The sequence below is a fragment of the Sus scrofa genome, chromosome 11, assembly GCF_000003025.6.
Source record: "Sus scrofa isolate TJ Tabasco breed Duroc chromosome 11, Sscrofa11.1, whole genome shotgun sequence".
Lineage (NCBI taxonomy): Eukaryota > Metazoa > Chordata > Mammalia > Artiodactyla > Suidae > Sus > Sus scrofa.
Window position 1 is genome coordinate 18,438,185 of NC_010453.5, and position 20,885 is coordinate 18,459,069.

Consider the following 20,885-nt stretch of genomic DNA (forward strand, 5'->3'; position numbering starts at 1 on the left):
TTTCTTCTCTAATCTTTGCTCTCTTGTGCTAATTTAGTGCTTGGTTCTTTTTTTTCCCTGCTTCCTTGATGTGTAAAGTTGTTTTTGAAAACCTGCATTTTAAAAAATGCAAGGAGTTCCCGTCATGGCCTAGCAGAAACAAATCTGACTAGGAGCCATGAGGTTGCAGTTTTGATCCCTGGACTCATTCAGTGGGTTAAGGATCTGGTGTTGCCATGAGCTGTGGTATAGGTCTCAGATGCAACTTGGATCTGGCATTGCTGTAACTGTGGTGTAGGCTGGCAGCTACAGCTCCGATTAGACCCCTAGCCTGGGAACCTTCTCCATATGCCACAGGTATGGCTCTAAAAAGACGGAAAAAAAAAAAAATGTAGTCACATAAGAACTACTTTTGATATATTCCCTAAATTGTGTTATTTTGTATTTTTATTTTATTCTTTTCAAGTTAGTGATTTCTTTCAATTTCTATTTTGACCCACTGGTTATTTGAGAGTGTTGTTTACTTTCTATGTATTTGTAAATTTTTCAGATTTTTTTCCTGTTGGTTTCTAGTCCCTATTATTGTGGTTGAAAAGCTGAGATATGATTTTAATTTTAAATGTGTTAAGATTAGCTTTGTGGCCCAGGAATGCTATATCCTAAGGAATGTTTTATGTCCCCTTGAGAAGAATGTGTTTTCTGGGGTCCTTGGATGAAATGTTCTGTATATTTCCATTAGGTTTACTTTCTTTTCTTTCTTTTTTCTTTTTTTTTTTTTTTTGTCTGTCTTTTCTAGGGCTGCACCCAAAGCATGTGGAGGTTCCCAGGCTAGGGGTCTAATCGGAGCTGTAGCCACTGGCCTTGGCCTACACCACAGCCACAGTAATGTAGGATCCTTAACCCACGGAGCGAGGCCAGGGATCATACCTGCAACCTCATGGTTCCTAGTCGGATTTGTTAACCACTGAGCCATAACGGGAACTCCTTGGTTTACTTCTCTTAAGTGTTATGCAGGTCGGTGTTTTCTCATTAATTTTCTGTCAGAATGAGAATTATTAATCTATACTACTTTTCTAGATGAACTAGTATTGGGGGTATGTAACATTTCTTTGAGTACATATGCATTAATACCTTCTTTATTTTTATAAGTATTACCTATACAATTCTACCATGCTACTTTGTTCGCATCTGTAAAGTTGATCCCAGGCCTTTCCTAAATTTATAAGGTGGTAAATTATATTGATAGATTTCCTAACAACAAAGACATGGAAGTCTGGTGGGGGATTCACTTAATCTTGCTATAACTTTTTTTCCTAAGTTAGGTTTATTAAGGTATTATTCATTTTTTCCTTTAACTTTTATTGAGATATAATTGACATACAACACTGTTTAAGGTGTACAGCATAATAATTTGACTAAAATACATCATGAAATGATTATCTAACTGATTAGCATTAGGGTCTTTCCCATCCACCACCATGCCTACAGCACCTCTGCAACACAAGGCCTCACAACCAGGCACACTTGGGGCCCACCCCACTACCTGAGCACCACACAGCTCTCCGTAACAGAGGGCTGCGTGCCCTCCAGCACACCCACAGCAATCACATAATGCAGGGCCTCAGCCATTTAGGCCAGGGTCCAATGCCACCTACCAGCTAGTCCACAGTACCTGGCCCTGCCACTGCAAAAAGGTGCAGGCATTCCACATGGGGGACCCCCCCCCCCAGAGCGTCTGGCTCTGCTGGCCAAAAGGGAATGTGCTATTGGGCCCTGTAGATAAGGCCACTTCTCTGTGACTGGGAAATGCAATGAACCAAACCTAATGAATAGAAATGCACAGAGAATGTGGAAACAAGAAAGTAAATGTTACAAATGAAGTAACAAGACAGCAGCAGGAAAAGTACTAGACAAAGCTGAGACAAGCATTCTACCTGAAAAAAAGGCATCCACGATTATAAAGGTGCTCACTCAAGTTAGGAGAATAATAGAGGGACATAGTTAGAACTTCAACAAAGAGTAATAAATCAGAACTTCAACAAAGAATATTAAAATATAAAAGAGCAAACAGCTCAAAATACAACTGAGATTACACACACACACTGGAGGGAAGCAACATTATATATTACAGAAGAATTAGATCAGTGACCCGGAAGACAATAGTGAAAATCACAAAAGTTGAATAGCAAGAAGTAAACAAGAGATGATGGGTAAAAGGACCTCTTAGACAACATCAAGAATATTAACAGCAAGGGGTCCCAGAAAGGGGAGAAAGAGAGAAGGGGGCAGAGAATTTGGAGGACATACTAACTGATGAATTTCCTAGCCTGGAGAAGGAACCCGATTTCCCAGGTCTGCCAAGACCAGCTCAGCAGGTGAGCGCTGAAGGATGGGTGCTGTGAAACTTAAGAAAAAGTTAACATAAAACAAGACACAGAGACATTTATCTTAATCAAAGGTGGGAACTGGGGCACTCAAGGTCTCAGGGACCAAGAGCGCTGCCTCAAGAAACCACACTGTTTTCATTGTGCTCTTTAGGATGACGGCAAGTGAGGAGGGGCCGATAGATGCAGGATATAGGTTTTTTTATTATTATTTTAAAAGTCCCATAGCCGGTTGCTGATTAAGCTTTTATCCTTTAGGCATTTAACAGTCCTTAGCACTGAGGAAGCTAGGTGCCTCCCATCTATGCATAGCATCTAGAGAATCACCGCTGTGCTTCTGCAGACAGCATGCCTATCTGCAGCAACCCTGTGTGCCTAGGTTTGCACCTCGGTTCTCCTTGCTGATGCATATCCTACTAAGGACCTCTCATAAACCCCTTGGGGCCATGAGGCTCATCTTCCTCTTATTCTTAAGAGGATGTATCATGCTGTGCAAACAGCATGCCTATCTGCACAGGTCCAGCATGCCTAGACCAACGCATTATGTCCTCATTCAGCTGACCACATGAATAACTTATGCCTTCAGGTCTTTGTTCTTAAGCTTAAGTCATCTGCCAGCACTGCGCCTGTTTTTCGAGCAGGAATATAGGGTAAAGGTAAAGCAGGGCAAGATGCTTGCTCTCACCACTTTTCATCAACACAGTATCAACACTCCTGGCCATTGCAAAAAGACAAAAAAACAAAAGAAATGGATCGAGTTTGTAAAGGAAGTAAAAATGTCACTGTTTGCAGATGACATGATAATACAGAGAAAACCCTAAAGACTTCATCAACATTAGCATAAATTCAGTAAATCTGAAGTACACACAATGTACAGAAATCTGTCATTTTGCTCTCTACTAATAACAAAGTATCAGAGAAAATAAGGAAAAATGTTTGATTGTATCAAAAATAATAAAATACGTATGAATAAATTTAACCACAGAGGTGAAAGATTAATACACTGAAAAGTATAAGACATTGATGAAGGAAACTGAAGATGATACAAATTAAATGAAAAGACACCCCAAGCTTTTGGATTGAAAGAATTAATATTTTAAAAATAGCCATACCTCTCTCAAATCAACCTACAGATTTAAAGCAACCTACAGCTCCAATTCAACCCCTAGCCTGGGAACTTCCACATGCCATGGGTGTGGCCCTAAAAAAAAAAAAAAAAAAGGGATAGCCATACCTCTCTCAAAGCAACCTATAGATTTAAAGCAATCCCTATCAAAATACCCATGACATTTTTTATAGAACTAGAATGAATAATCCTAAAATAAATATAGGACCACAAAATGACCACATTGCCAAAGCAATCCTGAGAAAAAAGACCAAAGCTGGAATTATCAGGCTTCCTGACTACAGAGCTAAAATAATCACAGAACAGACACATACAATGGAGTAGAATAGAGAGCCACACACTTACGGTCAATAAATCTACTAGAAAGGAGGCAAAAACATACAGTGGAGAAAAGACAGTCTCTTCAGTAAGTGGTGCTGGGAAAACTGGAGTGCTACATGTAAAATAATGAGAGTAGAACATGTACTCTCATCATACACAAATATAAACTCAAAATGGATTAAGGACCTAAGCATAATAACCCAAACCATAAAACCCCTAAGAGAAAATGTAGAGAGAAAGACTCTGACATAAATTGCAGCAATATATTTTTGGATCTGTCCTCTATGGCAAAATTAATAAAAGCAAAAATAAACAAATGGGACCTAAATAAACTTGAGCTTTTGCACAGCATTGAAAATCATCACAAAATAAAAATTCTAACACAAAATGGGAGAAAATATTTGCAAATAGTATGACTGACAGTGGGTTAATATCAAAAATATATAAACAGTACATACAACTCAATCTCAAAGAAAAAAAAAAAAAAAAACACCAAACACAGAGTTCCCTTGTGGTGCAGCAGGTTAAGGATCTGGCATTGTCACTGCAGTGGCTTAGGTCATAGCTGTGGCATGGGTTCAGTCCCTGGCCTTGGAACTGCCACATGCCATGGGCATGGCCTTAAAAATAAATAACAAAATACCACACAATAATGGGAAGAAGACATGAATAGACTTCTTTCCAAAGAAGTCATACATAGGCTGAAAGGCACCAGAAAAGATGCTGAACATCACTAATTATTAGAGAAGTTCAATTCAAAACAACAATGTAGGGGGAGTGGGATGAACTGGGAGTTTGGGGCTAGTAGATGCAAACTATTACATTTAGAATGGATAAACAATAAGGCCCTATTGTATAGCACAATATTAGAATGTGTGTGTGCATGTGTGTGTGCATACATATGACCAAGTCATTGCTGTACAGCAGAAATTACCACAGTTATGAATCAACTATACTTTATTAAATAAAAATTAAAACAATGCACTATCAACCTCATACCTATTAAAACTACCTATCATTATTTAAAAAAAAAAAACAGCCTATCATTGAAATGTCTACAAATAAATATTGGAGAGGATGTGGAGAATGAACCCTTGAACACTGCTGATAGGACTGTAAACTGTCACAGCCACTATGGAAAATAGTATGGAGGGTCCTTTAAAAAAGCTAAAAATAGGAGTTCCCATTGCGGTGCAGTGGAAACAAATCCAACTGGGAACCATGAGGTTTCGGGTTCGATCCCTGGCCTTGCTCAGTGGGCTAAGGATCTGGCGTTGCCGTGAGCTGTGGTGTAGGTTGCAGACAAGGCTTGGATCTGGCGTGGCTGTGGTGTAGGCCAGCAGCTACAGCTCCACTGGACCCCTAGTCTGGGAACCTCCATATGCCGCAGGTGTGGCCCTCAAAAGACAAAAGACAAAAAAAAAACAAAAAACTAAAAATAGAACTACCATATGATTCATCAATAAGTCTCCTAGGTACATTTCTAGGGAAAAAAATGAAAACACTAATTCAAGAAGGTACATAAACCCGTGCTCACAGCAGCAGTATGGACAATGGCCAAAATATGAAGACAACCCACATGCCTATAAACAGACAAATGGATAAAGAAGATATGGCATATGTGGATAGTGGAATATTGCACAGCCATAAAAAGAATGAAACTGTGACATTTGCAGCACTGTGGATGGACCTATAGAATGACTTAATGAAGTCAGAGACCAGTACTGTGTGATATCATTTGTATGTGGAGTCTAAAAATAAGATGAATATATGTATATGCAAAACAGAAACAGACTCAAAGATATATAAAGAGACTAGTGGTTTACAGTGGGAAGAGGTAACGGGGAGGGGCAAATTAGGAGTATAAGATTAAGAGGTACAAACTACTAGGTATAAAATAGGTAAGCAACAAAGATATACTGTATGGGACAGGAAATTATAGCCATTATCCTGCAATAACTTTTTTTTTTTAGGGCCACACCCACGATATTTGGAAATTCCCAAGCTAGGGGTCAAATTGGAGCTGTAGCTGCCGGCGTATGCCACAGTCAGCAACGCAGGATCTTTAACCCACTGAGCAAGGTTAGGTATTGAACCCATGTCCTCAGGGATACTAGTTGGGTTCATTACCACTGAGCCACAATAGGAGCTCCCCATAATAACTTTTAATCAAGGATAATCTGTAAAAAAAATACTGGGTCACTATGCTGTACACCTGAAACTAATATAATATTGTCAATATAGTTCATTTTTTTTAAATGAACAAAAATAATTAGATAGAGGAGCTAAATATACATTTTGCGAAAAACAAAAAACCCAGAAGACCAAAAGTCACAGGGAAATATGCTCAACATCACTAATTATTAGGAAATGCAAATCAAAACTACAAAAAGATAGCAGCCTACAGTTGTTAGAATGGCTGTCATCAAAATGACAATACAGTATTGCTGAGCATGTGTAGAAAAGAGAACTTAGCTCCACTGCTGGTAAGACTGTAAATCAGTGCAGCCACTACTGAAAACAGTAGGGAGGGTCCTGAAACATAAAAAAATAGAAGTTCCCGTGGTGGCTCAGTGGGTTAGGAACCCAACATAGTGTCCCTGAGAATGTGGGTTTAATCCTGGCCTCGCTCAGTGGGTTCAGTGTAGGCCGCAGATGCACTTCAGATCTGTTGTCGCTTTGGCTGTGGTGTAGGCTCAAGCTGCAGCTCTGATTTGACCCCTTGCCTGGGAGCTTCTATATGCTGTAGGTGTGGCCCTAAAAAGAGAAAAAAAAGAAAACATAAAAAAAATAAAACTACCATATGATCTAGCAATTCTACTTTTGGTTATTTATCCAAGGAAAATAAAACAATACAGAAAACTAAAGAGGGAGTTCCCTGGTAACTCAGCAGGTTAAGGATCTGGCATTGCCACTTGTGTGGCACGGGTCTGATCTCTGGCCTGGGAACCTCTGCATGCTGTGGGCATGGCCAAAAAAATATAAGAGATATATGCACCCCTATGTTCACTGCAACATTATTTACAATAGCTAATATATGGTAGCAGCCTAAATGTGCAATGATAGATAAATGGGTAAAAAAGATGTGTATACATGTATATATATACATACATACACACAGATACATAGATACATACATACACATGGGTACATATACAGTCATATACAGAGATATGAAGTTTTCCATTGTTGACAACATGGCTGCACCTAGAGAGTATTATGCAAAGTGAAATAAGTCACATAAAAAAAGACAGCACATGATCTTACTTATATGTGGACTCTAAAAACAACAAAATCAGTCCTTCAGTAAGACACTGAAAACTTGGTAACTGCAAGAGAGGAGATGAGTGGGTGTTGGGCAAGACAGGTGAAGGAGCCTAAGTATAAAATGCCAGTCATAAAAAAGTAACAAGAACTTAATATATATTATCGAGGCTATGGTTCGTGGTATTACAATAATTGTGGATGGGGACAGGTGGTTCCTTGACTCATCATGATGATCCTTTTGCAATACACTTAAATGTTGAATCATTACGTTGTACACCTGAAACTAACATTGTACATCAACTACTCAATTTAAAAAAAGAATGCATGCCCTGACAGCATTTTACCTGAGCCAATGTTGCGAGTGTGTAATGAACAGCCTTGAGGAATGAGACAATGTCTCTCAGACAAACAAGAACATTGCTAAGCTCTCATTTTCAAAGCAGTGGAGCCCTCGAACTCAGTGTTCCTCAGAGTAACACAGCACCCACTGGATCCCTCTGCGTCACCCCAGTGGGAACTGGGGGGAGGGAGAACCAATACAATATTACGCTCATGCCTGTTTATGCCATAAGTATTAAAAATCTTTTGTTTCTAAGAAAAAAAAATTCCCAACCTAACTTTACAACTAAAGGCACTAGAAAAAGAACATGCCCAATGTTGGCGGAATGAAATAAATAATAAGGATTAGAGCAGTTATAAAAATAACTGAGACAACAAAAATAGTAGAAAGATAAAATTGAGATTTTTGGAAAAGCTAAAATTGACAAACTTTAGTTAGCAGAATAACTAAGATAAAGGGACATCATTATACAGTGATGCCTCAGAAATAGAAAATGCAATAAAAGACTACTATTAATAATCCTATATAAACTTAGGTTACCTAGAAAGAAATGGAAGGACAAACTCCTAGAAACAAACAACCTACTGAAATTAAATAGTTAAGAAACAGAACATATGTACAGATCAGTAATGAGTAAAGAGAAGGAAGCAGTATTTAAAAATTTCTCAATAAATAACATCTCAGGACCAGACAGATGGTTTTACTGGTGAATTATACCAAGTCTTTAAGAAGAAATTAAAGCCAAAACTTCTCAAATACTTCCAAAAATTTAAACAGGAAGGAACACTTTCAAACCATCTGATGAAAGCTATTACCCCAATATCAAAACAAGGCAAGGGCACTATGAGAAAAGTACAGGTCGGCATCCCTGAAAAACAAAGATGAACTATACTCACAATACTGGCCAACTAAACTCAACAGCGCACAAAAAAGATCATTCATCATGATCATATGGGAGCCTGGATGCAAGGGTAGCTCAACATATGGCCATCGATAATTGTGATACACCACATCGAGGGAATAAAGGGAAAATATTAATAGATACGGAAGAAATATTTGACAAAATCCAACTTCACTTCATGATAAAGTCTCAAGAAATTAGTTACAGAAGGAATATACCTCAATACACTAAAAGTCATGACAAGTCCAAAGCTAACAACATACTGAACTATGAATCCTGAAGGGCCAGTGTGAGCATGCTGAGACAGGCTTGTGCGCCAGGCCTGGGCTGCTTCCGCGTATACCCCTGGGTGCAGCCTGAACCACACTCCAGTCCCTTCGGGCTGTCCCCATGCGGCCAACCCCAGTCCTCTCCCCTGGTCTGTCCTCTGAAACCTGTTTCAGCACCCAGCCGCTGAACCTACCAGTCTTAGGCTGGGGATGCTGTGCGGCAGCGCCGAGCCTCTGTGCTGGTCTGTTTTGTCTGCTGCCACCGGGCTACTGAGCTCCTCCAAGCCTCTGAAGCTCCCTCTCTGCCCCAGCTGACCTCCCTGCAGGTGAAAGCTCTTCCCAGGGTAAAGGAACCTTTCCTCTTTCACAGCTCCCTCCCAGGGTCAGGTCCTGTCCCCTTTTTTTCCTTTTTAAAAAATTCTTTCATCCTTTTGGTTCTGTGGAGATCTTTCTTGCACTTCTGGGTTTCTGAGATGTCCTGCTAGCATTCAGTAGGTATTCTGTGAGGACTGTTCCATATGTGGATTTTTTTTTTTTAATTAGGGCCACATCCACAGCATATGAACATTCCCAGGCTAGGGGTGGAATCAGAGCCACAGTTGCCAGCCTACACCACAGCCACAGCAATGCAGGATCCAAGCCACATCTGTGACCTACACCACAGTTGTGGCAACACGGGATCCTTAGCCCACTGAGCAAGGCCAGGGATCCAACCCGCATCCTCATGGATATTAGTCAGATTCGTTTCCGTTGCACCACAGTGGGAACTCCCCACATGTGGATTTATTTTTGATGTATCTGTGGAAGGAGATGAGTTCCACATCCTCTATCCCAACATCTTAATTCAATTTCTAAGTGACTTTTTGGCCTTTTTTCTTCTATTTCAGGAAATCAAATGATCGGTGTCTAAGGGAGACTGAGCAGAGGCCCAGGGACACAGCAAATATCAAGGTCATCACACAAACATCAACCCCACAGAGCCCCTAAAGCCCAGAATCTGAAGAAGCAAAGGAACAAAATGCCTTTAAAAGGACATTCATCACATATACTCCCCGCAAGAGTCTATCAAAGGGCTCATTTCCATTGATTTTGACAAGAGATGCTACAAAGGCACTTCAGGTTTCCAATGTAATAGAAATAAAACTATTACATTGGCATTGTAATGTACTTTCCCCTGAGCATCACTGAAGTTGGGTGCCTCTTCATATGTCAAATCATTGTTTTTATTTATTTTACAGTGAAATTTAATTCCTTATGTTCCAAATATTTTTATTTGGTTGCTTCTATTTTTTTCTCGTGACGGAGAAGCAATTCAAATATACCTTATAGTTGTGGTGTCTTTCCACAGCACCCTTCCAAGCCAAGTGCTGTCCACGTGATCAATTAAAAAAATCCCTGAAGGATATTTTCACAGGTCATCCACACTCAAGACAGCTGATGAGGAGGGCCGTCTGCCTTGCACGCAGTGGTTAACGAATCCAACTAGGAACCATGAGGTTGCGGGTTCGGTCCCTGCCTTTGCTCAGTGGGTTAAGGATCCGGCGTTGCCGTGAGCTGTGGTGTAGGTTGCAGATGCGGCTCGGATCCCGCGTTGCTGTGGCTCTGGCGTAGGCCGGTGGCTACAGCTCCAATTCAACCCCTAGCCTGGGAACCTCCATATGCCACGGGAGCGGCCCAAGAAATAGCAACAACAACAACAACAACAAAGACAAAAGACAAAAAAAAAAAAAAAAGAGCTCTATACAGAACTCTTTGCTCTTAACTTGGGGACCAGATAAAGGACAAGGTGAGGATATCATCATTACGTCACCATCTGCACCCCGGCACATCCGTCAGTGCCCAAACATTGCCAAGATGACAGACGACAGGCCTGCTCCCTTCTCCTACGATGTTCCCCAGCTTGCCACCAAGACCATGTCTGGACCATGTTCTTAACCACGAGGCACAAGTCAAGTGTCCCAAGGACTCAATGCCCAGACCAGAGCCTATTAGACAAAAATGCGATCTGGACTCCAAACCTAGGCGCCGGGCAAGAGACCTGCCTGGGTCTCCATTCAGATTTGCTAGAACCTTCCCCTTCATAGTACACCCCCCACCCCCTCAAGAAAAAAACTAGGTCCTTATCTTCTGAGGCTACTCTGGGACCTGATCTATGTTACTGCCCATGGTCTTCATCCTCTTCCCAGAACAACTGGACTTGGGCACAAACAGGGGCACCACATGACCATACGGCCACCTGCCCAGGGCTGAGTGTTAACTCCCAGCCTCTACCCAGCTCACCTTACCCGAGCCCAATCCAGGCCTGCACTGTCCCCCACGCCCCCATCTCTGCACATTCCAGACAACCCCTCAGAATTGTCTTCATGGTGGGACAAGGGGTGGGGGAGGTGCTCCAGGTTCAGAACTACTTATTTCATCCTCCTGAGAAGCCGCCTCCTCCAAGTCAGATGTTTCACATCTTAGGGACTCGGTGATACTGACCCACGTCCCAGTCCATGTTCTCCACGAGGGCCTTCCCGTCTCCCCCCCAAGGAGAATGATTCACCCCCATGGCAGGGAGGACTTAGCTCCAGTCTAATACAATTTGGAGGTGACTACTCGAGTGAAAGAAAAGAGCAGAATTTGTCCCATGAATTAGCCATCCCCCAACTATGGTATATGTAAACATTTCAGAACACCAAGTAATACAGAGGGTTCCACAGCCCATTTGATGTAATGTTATGAATTACGTTAATTTCACTTGAGCTTTAAATGGAGATTACCAAACTGCCCTATGAGGTGTTTGGGAAATTAGAAAATTTTTAAATTCTTTGCTAATCCTTTTACAATATATTAAGTTAGGCTGTACACCTCCAACTCCATTGTACTGTACATCAATTATATCTCAATAAAACTGCAGGAAAAATAAAGGAAAATACTAGTAAATGAGTAAGAAACTTGAGTCTACACACCGGAAGATAGTAAGCCAACTGATAGCCAGTAAGAAGCTATTAATTAAAATTTATTTGTCCTCAGTGTCCTAGTGACTGGAATTTGGGACTCTCTGGATAAAGCAGACAACTTTAGGGATGAAAGTGTCTGTTTTTTAAGCTGAGCCTTTCTTGAAACTAGAATTTTTGTCTCTGAGAGTTCTATTCAGTGCCATAATGGAGGATATTCTCTTCATGTTATACGTTTTGGTTATTAAAAATCATGGAAATGGGAGTTCCCACTGTGGTGCAGGGGGTTGAGAATCCAACTGCAGCAGCACAGGTCGCTGCAGAGGCACAGGTTTGATCCTCCGCTTGGCCCAGTGGGTTAAAGGATACGCATTGCTGTAGCTGCGGTGAAGATTGCAGTTGTGGCTCAAATTCAGTCCCTGGTTTGGCAATTTCCGGTATGCCATGGATGCAGCCATTAAAAAAAAAAAATCACTGGACATGATATTTGGTTAGTTTCTTAGAATGAGATCCTCCCAATGTGATATATTATATAGATATTTTCACTTCCAGTCATGTCTTGTGAGGTTTTTGGGGTTTTTTGGTCACTAAGTTTTATTTACTTGAGTGTAAAACTGGATCTTAACACTCTCAGTGTCGTCTATGTTCCTGAGTTGTGTTCAGGTGTCAGGCTTTCAGGCATAACTCAGGTCTCCTAAATCAGAAAGTACATTTTAGCAATATTTTTAGGTGACTCAACCTGAACATTTTTTTTAAAATTAAGTAGGACAAGCATATTTATTCTCAACTTGACAGCAAATTTGAATAACATAATAGTCTTTTTAAAATATTGATGCTTGGAAATACAATTTACTGAATCCTTTAAAGTCCTGGGCAAGGGAATTTTTAAATGTTTTCCAAGAAGTAACGGTATGAGGCCACGTCTGAGAACTCCCATACGTGAAGAGCAAGGATAACAGCTCCCTAACTTGTTCTAGTCTTTGTCCAGCATGAGGAGAAACTTGGACCTGGGTCAAGAATGTGTGGGTGGCTTTATAGAGAATGGAATTCTATTAACAGGGGCAAAGAACCTAATCATTTTTCCATGTGAGAATCTGTCTCAGGGACGTCTTCCCTTAGTGAGGAACACTCCAGATGCCATCCTGGTTGAGGCCTCAAGACCAAGGAAAAGATAAAAGCAAAGTAAAGAAGTTCAGGTTGAGTTACTCAACTTGAATATATTTCAGGGAGGAGTTACATGAGTATTATGGTTGAATAAGATGTGCCTCGTCATGTCTCCTCTTCAACAACAACTTGGCTTCATTCAGAGACAGAAGTGTCTGTGGGAGCTTTGGGAACCAGCAGTATACATCTAGGGGCCAGGAGGAGGCTCACCCACCCGTGTCCAGGGTAACAGGCATAGAGACCTCAGTCTCAGCTCCAGACGTTGTGCTCATCTGTGGTCATCCATATCCTACTGGCTACAGCCCAGGGGTACCTGGAAAATACTATTTGAATCCATCACTCATGAACAAAAGCATCTTTGTGCATATTCGGGTTTCTAGTAGAGAAATACTAGCACAATGTTGGAGGGGGGGAAAAATGTATGAGTGTGGATGCATTGGACAAAGTAAAAGGAATAGTTTCACTCTGCCAATATCAGGCCTCCCCCCAGACTGCACAACTCAGGGCCAAGAGAGACTTTCCTGGCCCACGATTTCTTCAAGAGCAAGTGATAGCCTGTGAGTTAGCATGTGGCTTCTGCAACTGTGTGGGATGCTGTCAAAAAGACACACTGTTTTCTTGCCTCACCCGGAGTGCTGATTTACGAGTTGCATGACCTCCTTATTCATGAGGGGGTGGGAGGGAAGACGTAGCAGAAAGGATTCTTTTAAGGTATTAATATGGTGCAGATTCTACTGGCTGTATCACAGACTCCATCAGGAAGCCCACCCATGAGCAATAGGGATGCCTCACCCACAGGTCCTCCCAACTGGCCAATGAGCACCTTCGGTGCTCTGCACACCTTACCAATACAGATCCCCACACTGTGGCCAGTGAGCCATGTATGCTCCCAACCAAGGCAGTGAGTGCAAGCTTGGGCAGGCAGCTTGAAAACACACAGAAAGTTGGCTCATGTCTGCAGGCCAAAGACAGACCATAAATTTCTGCATCAGCACCAGCCTTAGGAGAAAAAAAGGGGCTATCAGCACCCAGCCCGTTGTGTTGCAAGATCAAAAGAGAGAATTCTGCCAAAAGATGTATTAAGAAGCACAAAACAGGTTTACTCAAAAAGGTCTGAGAACACCTCAGAATCTCTAATTCTAGAGGGATGACAGAAGGCATTTCTCTCCTGAAGACATAACTGCTGGAGCAAAAGTGAAGACAGTAGCACAAAACCCCAGGAACATTAAAAAGAAAAATCAAAGTAACCTAACATCACTAGAGGATTACAAAAGTCTTCAAGTTATCAATCCTAAAGACTTGGAAATTTGCAGTCTACCCAATAAATAAATTTTTTTTTTGGTCTTTTTTTTTTGTCTTTTCTAGAGCCACCCATGGCATACGGAGGTTTCCAGGCTAGGGGTCCAATCAGAGCTGTAGCTGCCAGCCTACATCACAGCCACAGCAACGCCAGATCCGAGCCTTGTCTATGACCCACACCACAGCTCATGGCAACGCCGGATCCTTAACCCACTGAGCAAGGCCAGGGATCAAACCCGCACCCTCATGGTTCCTAGTCAGATTCGTTTCTGCTGCGCCACGACGGGAACGCCTCAAATAAATAATTTTAAAATGCTGTTATAAGAAACCTCAGTGAGCTACAAGGAAAGACAGAAAGACAATTCAATAAAATCAGAAAAAAAAAATGAAGAGGAGAAAAATATGACAAACATTGTAGAAAAGATCCAAAAACATTCCAGAGCTCAAATGAATGGAATGAAAAATGTAATAGGAAAATCTATGGCTATGATAGCTTTTTCTTTTTCTTTTTTTAATTTTTCAGCCGCACCCAGAGCATATGGAAGTTGCTGGGCCAGGGATCAAACTTGTGCCTCAGCAGCAACCTGAGCTACCACAGAGACAATGCCAACTCCTTAACCCACTATGCCATAGCAGGAACTCTTACAACAGCTTTTTAACAAATATGCAGAATAAAATTAAGTATACTGTGACATAAAAAATATAAAAGGAAGAGAATAAGGGAATGGAACATTTATAAGAATGCAAAGATAAGTTTCTATCAGTATAAAATGGACTGTTTTTAACTATGAGATGTTTTATGTATGCCTCATGCTAACCACAAAGCAAAAATCTTTAGTAGGATCACAAACATTTAAAAAGCTTACCAACATGGTAAACCACCAATTTACAAAGGTAGACACGGAAGGGGAAAAGATACAATGGAAATACAAAATCAGAAAGCAAAAAACTGGTGGTAGTAATAAGCTCTTCCATAACAAAAATCACTCTAAATGTAAATGGACTTAATTCACAAATTAAAACCATAGAGTGGCTGGCTGGATAAAAAAAAAAAAATAAGGCCCAATTATATTCTGCATATAAGACACTCGTTTCTGCTTTAAAGACACATAAACTCAAAGTAATGACAGATGGAAGATTATATTCCATGCAAGTGGAAGCTAAATAATGTGAGGCTAGCCCTAGGTACATGAAATAGATGTTAAGCCAAAAACAATAAAAGACACAAAGAAGGTCATTATGTGATGATACAAGGGTCAATACAGCAAGAAGAAATAACAATTGTAAATATATACACACCCAACACAGAGCACCAAATATAAGCAAAAACAGATCTGATGGGAGAAACAGACACTTCAATACCAGTAGGGGACTTCAATACTCCACTCGCAGCAATGGATAGATCACCCCATATGGTAAGTCAACAAGAAAACACTGGTCTATATGTTACAACAAAAGGACTTTTCAGGCATATATAGAACACTTCATCCAACAATTTACTCTCAAGTGTACATGGAACATACTCCACAACAGGTCATATATAATAGGACACAAACACGTCTTAGCAAATTTAAGGAGATCCATATTATACCCGCTATCTGAACACAATGGTACACAACTAGAAATCAATAAGACAGTATCTGGAAAGTCTACAAATACATAGAAACTAAACAGTACACTTCTGAATATTCAGTGGGTCAAAAAAGAAATCTAAATAGAAAATTTTTTAAAAACATTAAATGAAAGTGGAAATACAGCATACTCAATCCTAAAGAATGCTGCAAAAGCAGTTCAGAGAGGAAAGTTTATAGCAATAAGTGCATGACAAGAAATTAGAAAGTTCTCAAAGCAATCAACCTCAAAGAACTAGAAAAAGAAGAAATTTACTCCAAAGTTACCAAAGGAAGGATGTAAGAAAGATTATAGAGTAAAATAAAATATATACGAGAAAATCAATAGGAAGGATCAACAAATTAAAGCTAGATTTTAAAAACCATAAAATTCACAAACTTTTAGCTAGACTAGGAAAAAAGAGAGAAGACCCAAGATTAGAAATGAGGGAGGAGACATTACACCTGATGCTACAGAAACACAGCATCATAAGAGACTACTAGGAACAATTATATGCCAACAAATTAGATACTCTAGAAGAAACTGATAATTCCTAGAAACTCACTACCTATCAAGACTGAATCAAGAAAAAACAGAAAACCTGAACACACCAAAAACAAGGGATTGAATCAATAATCAAAAAACTCCTAACACAGGAAACTCAGGAACCAGACGACTTTACTGGTGAATTCTACCAATCCTATGAAGAGGAGTTAACACCAATAATTCTCAAACTCTTCCAAAAAACTGAAAAGAAAGGAATACTTTCAAACTTGTTCTATGAGGCCAGCATTTCCAGGATACCAAAGCCAGATAAAGATTCTACAAGCAAAAAAAACTACAGGCCAATAACACTGATTAATATAGATGTAAAAATTCTAAACAAAATATCAGCGAGTCGAATTACACAATACATTGTGAATTATTATACATTGTGATCAAGTGGGATGTAAGAATGGTTCAACACACACATGTATGTGGGATACACCACATTAGTAGAGTAAAAAATTAAAATCCTGATCATTTCAATAGATGCAGAGAAAGCACTGGACAAGGGGAAGTTCTCTTATGATTATAAACTCTGAACAGATTGAGTCTGGCAGGAAGATCCCTCAACATAATTAAGGCCACATGTAACAAGTCCATGACTAACATCACACTCAATGGTAGAAAGGTTAAAGCTGTTCTTCTAAGATGAACAAGACAGTGATGCCCACTTATTCACTCTTCTCCAAAACAGCACTGGAAGTATTAGCTGGAGCAATTAGGCAAGACAAAGAAAGGCATCCAAATCAGAAGAACTAAATATTTCATTATTTGAAGATAGTATTATTTAGTGTATTAAAATATCCCAAGGAATCCCAAAGTAGGTAAAATTGCAGTATATAAAATCAATATACATCAATTGTATTTCTATAAACAACTAGCAAAACATCTGAAAAAATAAAAAGTATCTAATTTATGATAGCATCAAAAATGATAAAATACCTTGAAATAAATTTAACAAAGTTGGGGAAAGTCTCTTCATTGAACACTACAAGACATAAAATAAATTGAAAACACTAATAAATGGGAAGATCATAGATCAGAGGAATTTGTAAGATTAAAAGGTCCTTAATGCCACCTGTAGAGTCAAAGAAATCTCTCTGAAAGATTCAATGGCATTCTCCACAGAAATAGAAAAATCAATTCTAAGCTTTTTATGGAACAGAAAAGAACTGAATAGCCAAAAGAATCCTGACAAAGAACAAAACCAGAGGCATCAGAGTTCCTCATTTCAAACTCTACTACAATCTATAAAACACTACTAAAACACCATGGTGGTGGCATAAAAATAGACAGCCAGAGCAATGGGACAGAATAGACAGCCCAGAATTAAACCTCCCAAATATAAGATTTTTTTTTTTCTTTTTTTTTGTCTTTTGTTGTTGTTGCTATTTCTTGGGCCGCTCCCGCGGCATATGGAGGTTCCCAGGCTAGGGGTTGAATCGGAGCTGTAGCCACCGGCCTATGCCAGAGCCACAGCAACGCGGGATCCGAGCCGCGTCTGCAACCTACACCACAGCTCACGGCAACGCGGATCGTTAACCCACTGAGCAAGGGCAGGGACCGAACCCGCAACCTCATGGTTCCTAGTTGGATTCGTTAACCACTGCGCCACGACGGGAACTCCCCAAATATAAGATTTTTGATAAGGTAACCAAGAACAACCACACAGAAATAATGCTTCCAATAAATGGTGTTGGACAACTTGGATAAACACTAGCAAAATACAGAATTGGATGCCTATCTTAATCCACTCACAAGAAGTAACTGAAGACAGATCTAAGACTTGATACCTTTAAAGTCCTAAAAGAAAACATATGGACGAGAGGGGAAGAAGTGGAATGCACTGGGAGCTTGAAGTTAGTAGATGCAAACTATTACATTTAAAATGGATAAGCGGAGTTCCCTCTGTGGCTCAGTGGTTAACGAATGCGACTAGGAACCACGAGGTTGCGGGTTCGATCCCTAGCCTTGCTCAGTGGATTAAGGATCCGGTGTTGCCGTGACTGTGGTGTAGGCTGGCAGCTACAGCTCCGATTACACCCCAGCCTGGGAACCTCCATATGCCACAGGAGCAGCCCTAGAAAAGGCAAAAAGACAAAAAAATAATTAAATAAATAAAATGGATAAGCAACGAGATCCTACTATATAGCACAGGGAACTATATTCCCACCTCTTAGGATAGAAAATGATGGAAGATAATATGAGAAAAAGAATGTATACATATATGTATGACTGGATCACTTTGCTATACAATTAGCACAACATTATAAATGAACTGTAATTTTTTAAAAAAGAAAAAGAAAAGGTAAGAAACTCCTCCCCGTTGGTTTTGATGATTATTTTTGGATATGACACTAAAAGCAAAAATACAAAAGCAAAAGTCAACAACCAAGAATAAATCAAACCTAAAAGCTTTTGTACAACAAAATAAACAACAAAAAAGCCAACTATTAAATGGGAAAAAATGAAAACCATATATTAGATATAGGGCATACAATCAAAATTAAAAAACTCATGCCACAAGAAACCAAACAATGCAATGTATGAATGAGCAAAGGAAATAGATTTTTTTCCCAAAAAAGACATACGGATGGCCAATAGCCATATGGAAATCTGCTCAACATGACTAATCATCAGTACAATGCAAATCAAAACCATAGTAAGATATTATCTCACACCTGTTAGAACGGCTATCAACAAAGAGACAAGAGACAGTAAGCATTGCTGAGGATGTGGACAAAAGGGAATGCTTGTGAACTTTTAGTAGGGATATAATTTTTGCAGATACTATGGAAAACAAAATGAAGGTTTATCAAAAAAGTAAAAATAGGAAGTTCCCATTGTGGCTCAGCAGAAAAGAATCTCACTAGTATCCATGAGGATGGAGGTTCGATCCCTGGCCTTGCTCAGTGGGTTAACGATCTGGTGTTACTGTGAGCTGTGGTATAGGCCAGCAGCTGTAGCTCCAATTTGACCCTTAGGCCCATCAACTTCCATATGCCGCAGGTGTGGCCCTAAAAATAATTATTAAAGAGATAAATGGATAAGAAAGATGTGATATCTATACATTTATCTATATACATATATACATACATTGGGTATTATTCAGCTGTTAGAAAGAAAGTTTACCATTTTCAAAAATGATGTACCCTGGGCACATTATGCTGAGATAAGTTCAAAAAGAGAAAGACAAATACTATGTGATACCATTTACAGTTAAAATCCAAAAAAAAAAAAAAAAAAAGCCAAACTCACAAAACAAAGAATAGAATGTTGGTTACCAGGGGCTGAGGTGTGGGAGAATAGGAGAGATATTGTTTAAGGGTACAAATTTTTTTTTTTTGTCTCTTGTCTTTTGTCCTTTTAGGGTTGCACCTGCATGCGGAGGTTCCCAGGCTAGGGGTCTAATCGGGGCTGTTGCTGCTGGCCTACACCACAGCCACAGCAACGCCAGACCTGAGCCATGTCTGTGATCTACACCACAGCTCAAGGCAACGCCGGATCTTTAACCCACTGAGCGAGGCCAGGGATTGAACCTGTAACCTCATGGTTCCTAGTCAGATTCGTTTCCGCTGCACCACATCAGGAAGCCTAAGGGTACAAACTTTTAACTAATTTTGATTCCTAAAGATCTGATGCACAGTATAGTTAATAAAGGCAATGGAATATTTTTTTTCTTTTTAGGGCTGCACCTGTGGCATATGGAAGTTCCCAGGCTAGAGGTCAAATTGAAGCTCTAGCTGCCAACCACAGTCACAGCTACGCCAGATCCTTAACCTGCTGAGCGAGGCCAGGGATCAAACAAACCCGTGTCCTCATGGATGCTAGTCGGGTTCGTTACTGCTGAGCCACAATAGGAACTCCTAATGGTATTGTATTATAATCATCAAACCTGACAAGAGACTAGATCTTAATTTTTTCCAACCACAATAAAGAACAAAGGCAAACTAAGAAATGAGAGTTTCCAAATTTACTGTGATAGTTTATTCGCATTTCTCAGTGAATCACACCAAACCCTTACTAAAGGTAAAAAAAATATACCTATGAACTTCACAGCAGAGGAATATTACAGAAAGCATCTGAACCAGTGAACAGGTGCAATGGGACAAATGATTGTCAGGTGACTGAAGCAAACAAGACACATTATCACTGCTGTAGGTATTCTGGGAAAAAATACATAATTATAACCTGAAACTATCATGAAAAAAAGTTTTATGCAAATTTCAGTCCATATATACCTCCCATATTCTGATTCTAATACTATATTTAAATAGTATTTCTTATCAATACACAGAGTAAATCCTTCTTAATTACTTTTTTTCAGAGCTTTTTAAGTTATCTGGACCACTAATGACATCCCATTTAAAAGTGCATTTTCTCAAACTATGGCATTTGGAGTGGATAAGCAATGAGATCTGGCTGTATAGCACAGGGAACTCTATCTAGTCACTTGCGATGGAACATGATGGAGGATAATGTGAGAATTGTGTGACTGGGTTACTTTGCTGTATAGCTGAAATTGACAGAACACTGTAAATCAACTGAAACAGAAAAAATTCAATTCTTAGCAAAAAAAGGGCATTTCCTTAATCCTGTTTTGGTAAGCTCATATTGCATTGAGATGTACATTAATCATTCCACTTTCCCTTTCTTCACTAATAACTCAACATCCAAAATCATCCCATGGATGACTGGATATTAATGCCATCTCGTGTTCATCTTTCACAAAAAGAATA

General features: G+C 39.9%; 1 protein-coding gene and 1 long non-coding RNA gene across 3 annotated transcripts in view; one reads left to right on the forward strand and one right to left on the reverse strand.

The window, feature by feature from the left end:
• Window positions 1-9,943, forward strand: part of LOC106505288 — a 32,359-nt gene extending 22,416 nt beyond the window's left edge. For both annotated transcript variants that reach the window (XR_002336549.1, XM_021065322.1), the window contains exon 3: window positions 9,475-9,943. Coding sequence is in view for 1 of the 2 variants with exons in the window: in XM_021065322.1 (XP_020920981.1) it covers window positions 9,475-9,486 (12 nt within the window). In the remaining variant the exon portion in view is untranslated. The remainder of the gene's footprint in view (window positions 1-9,474) is intronic.
• The window catches only part of LOC110255757, a 35,909-nt gene that overhangs the window by 12,402 nt on the left and 2,622 nt on the right, over window positions 1-20,885 (reverse strand). The gene's annotated exons all lie outside the window — the stretch shown is intronic.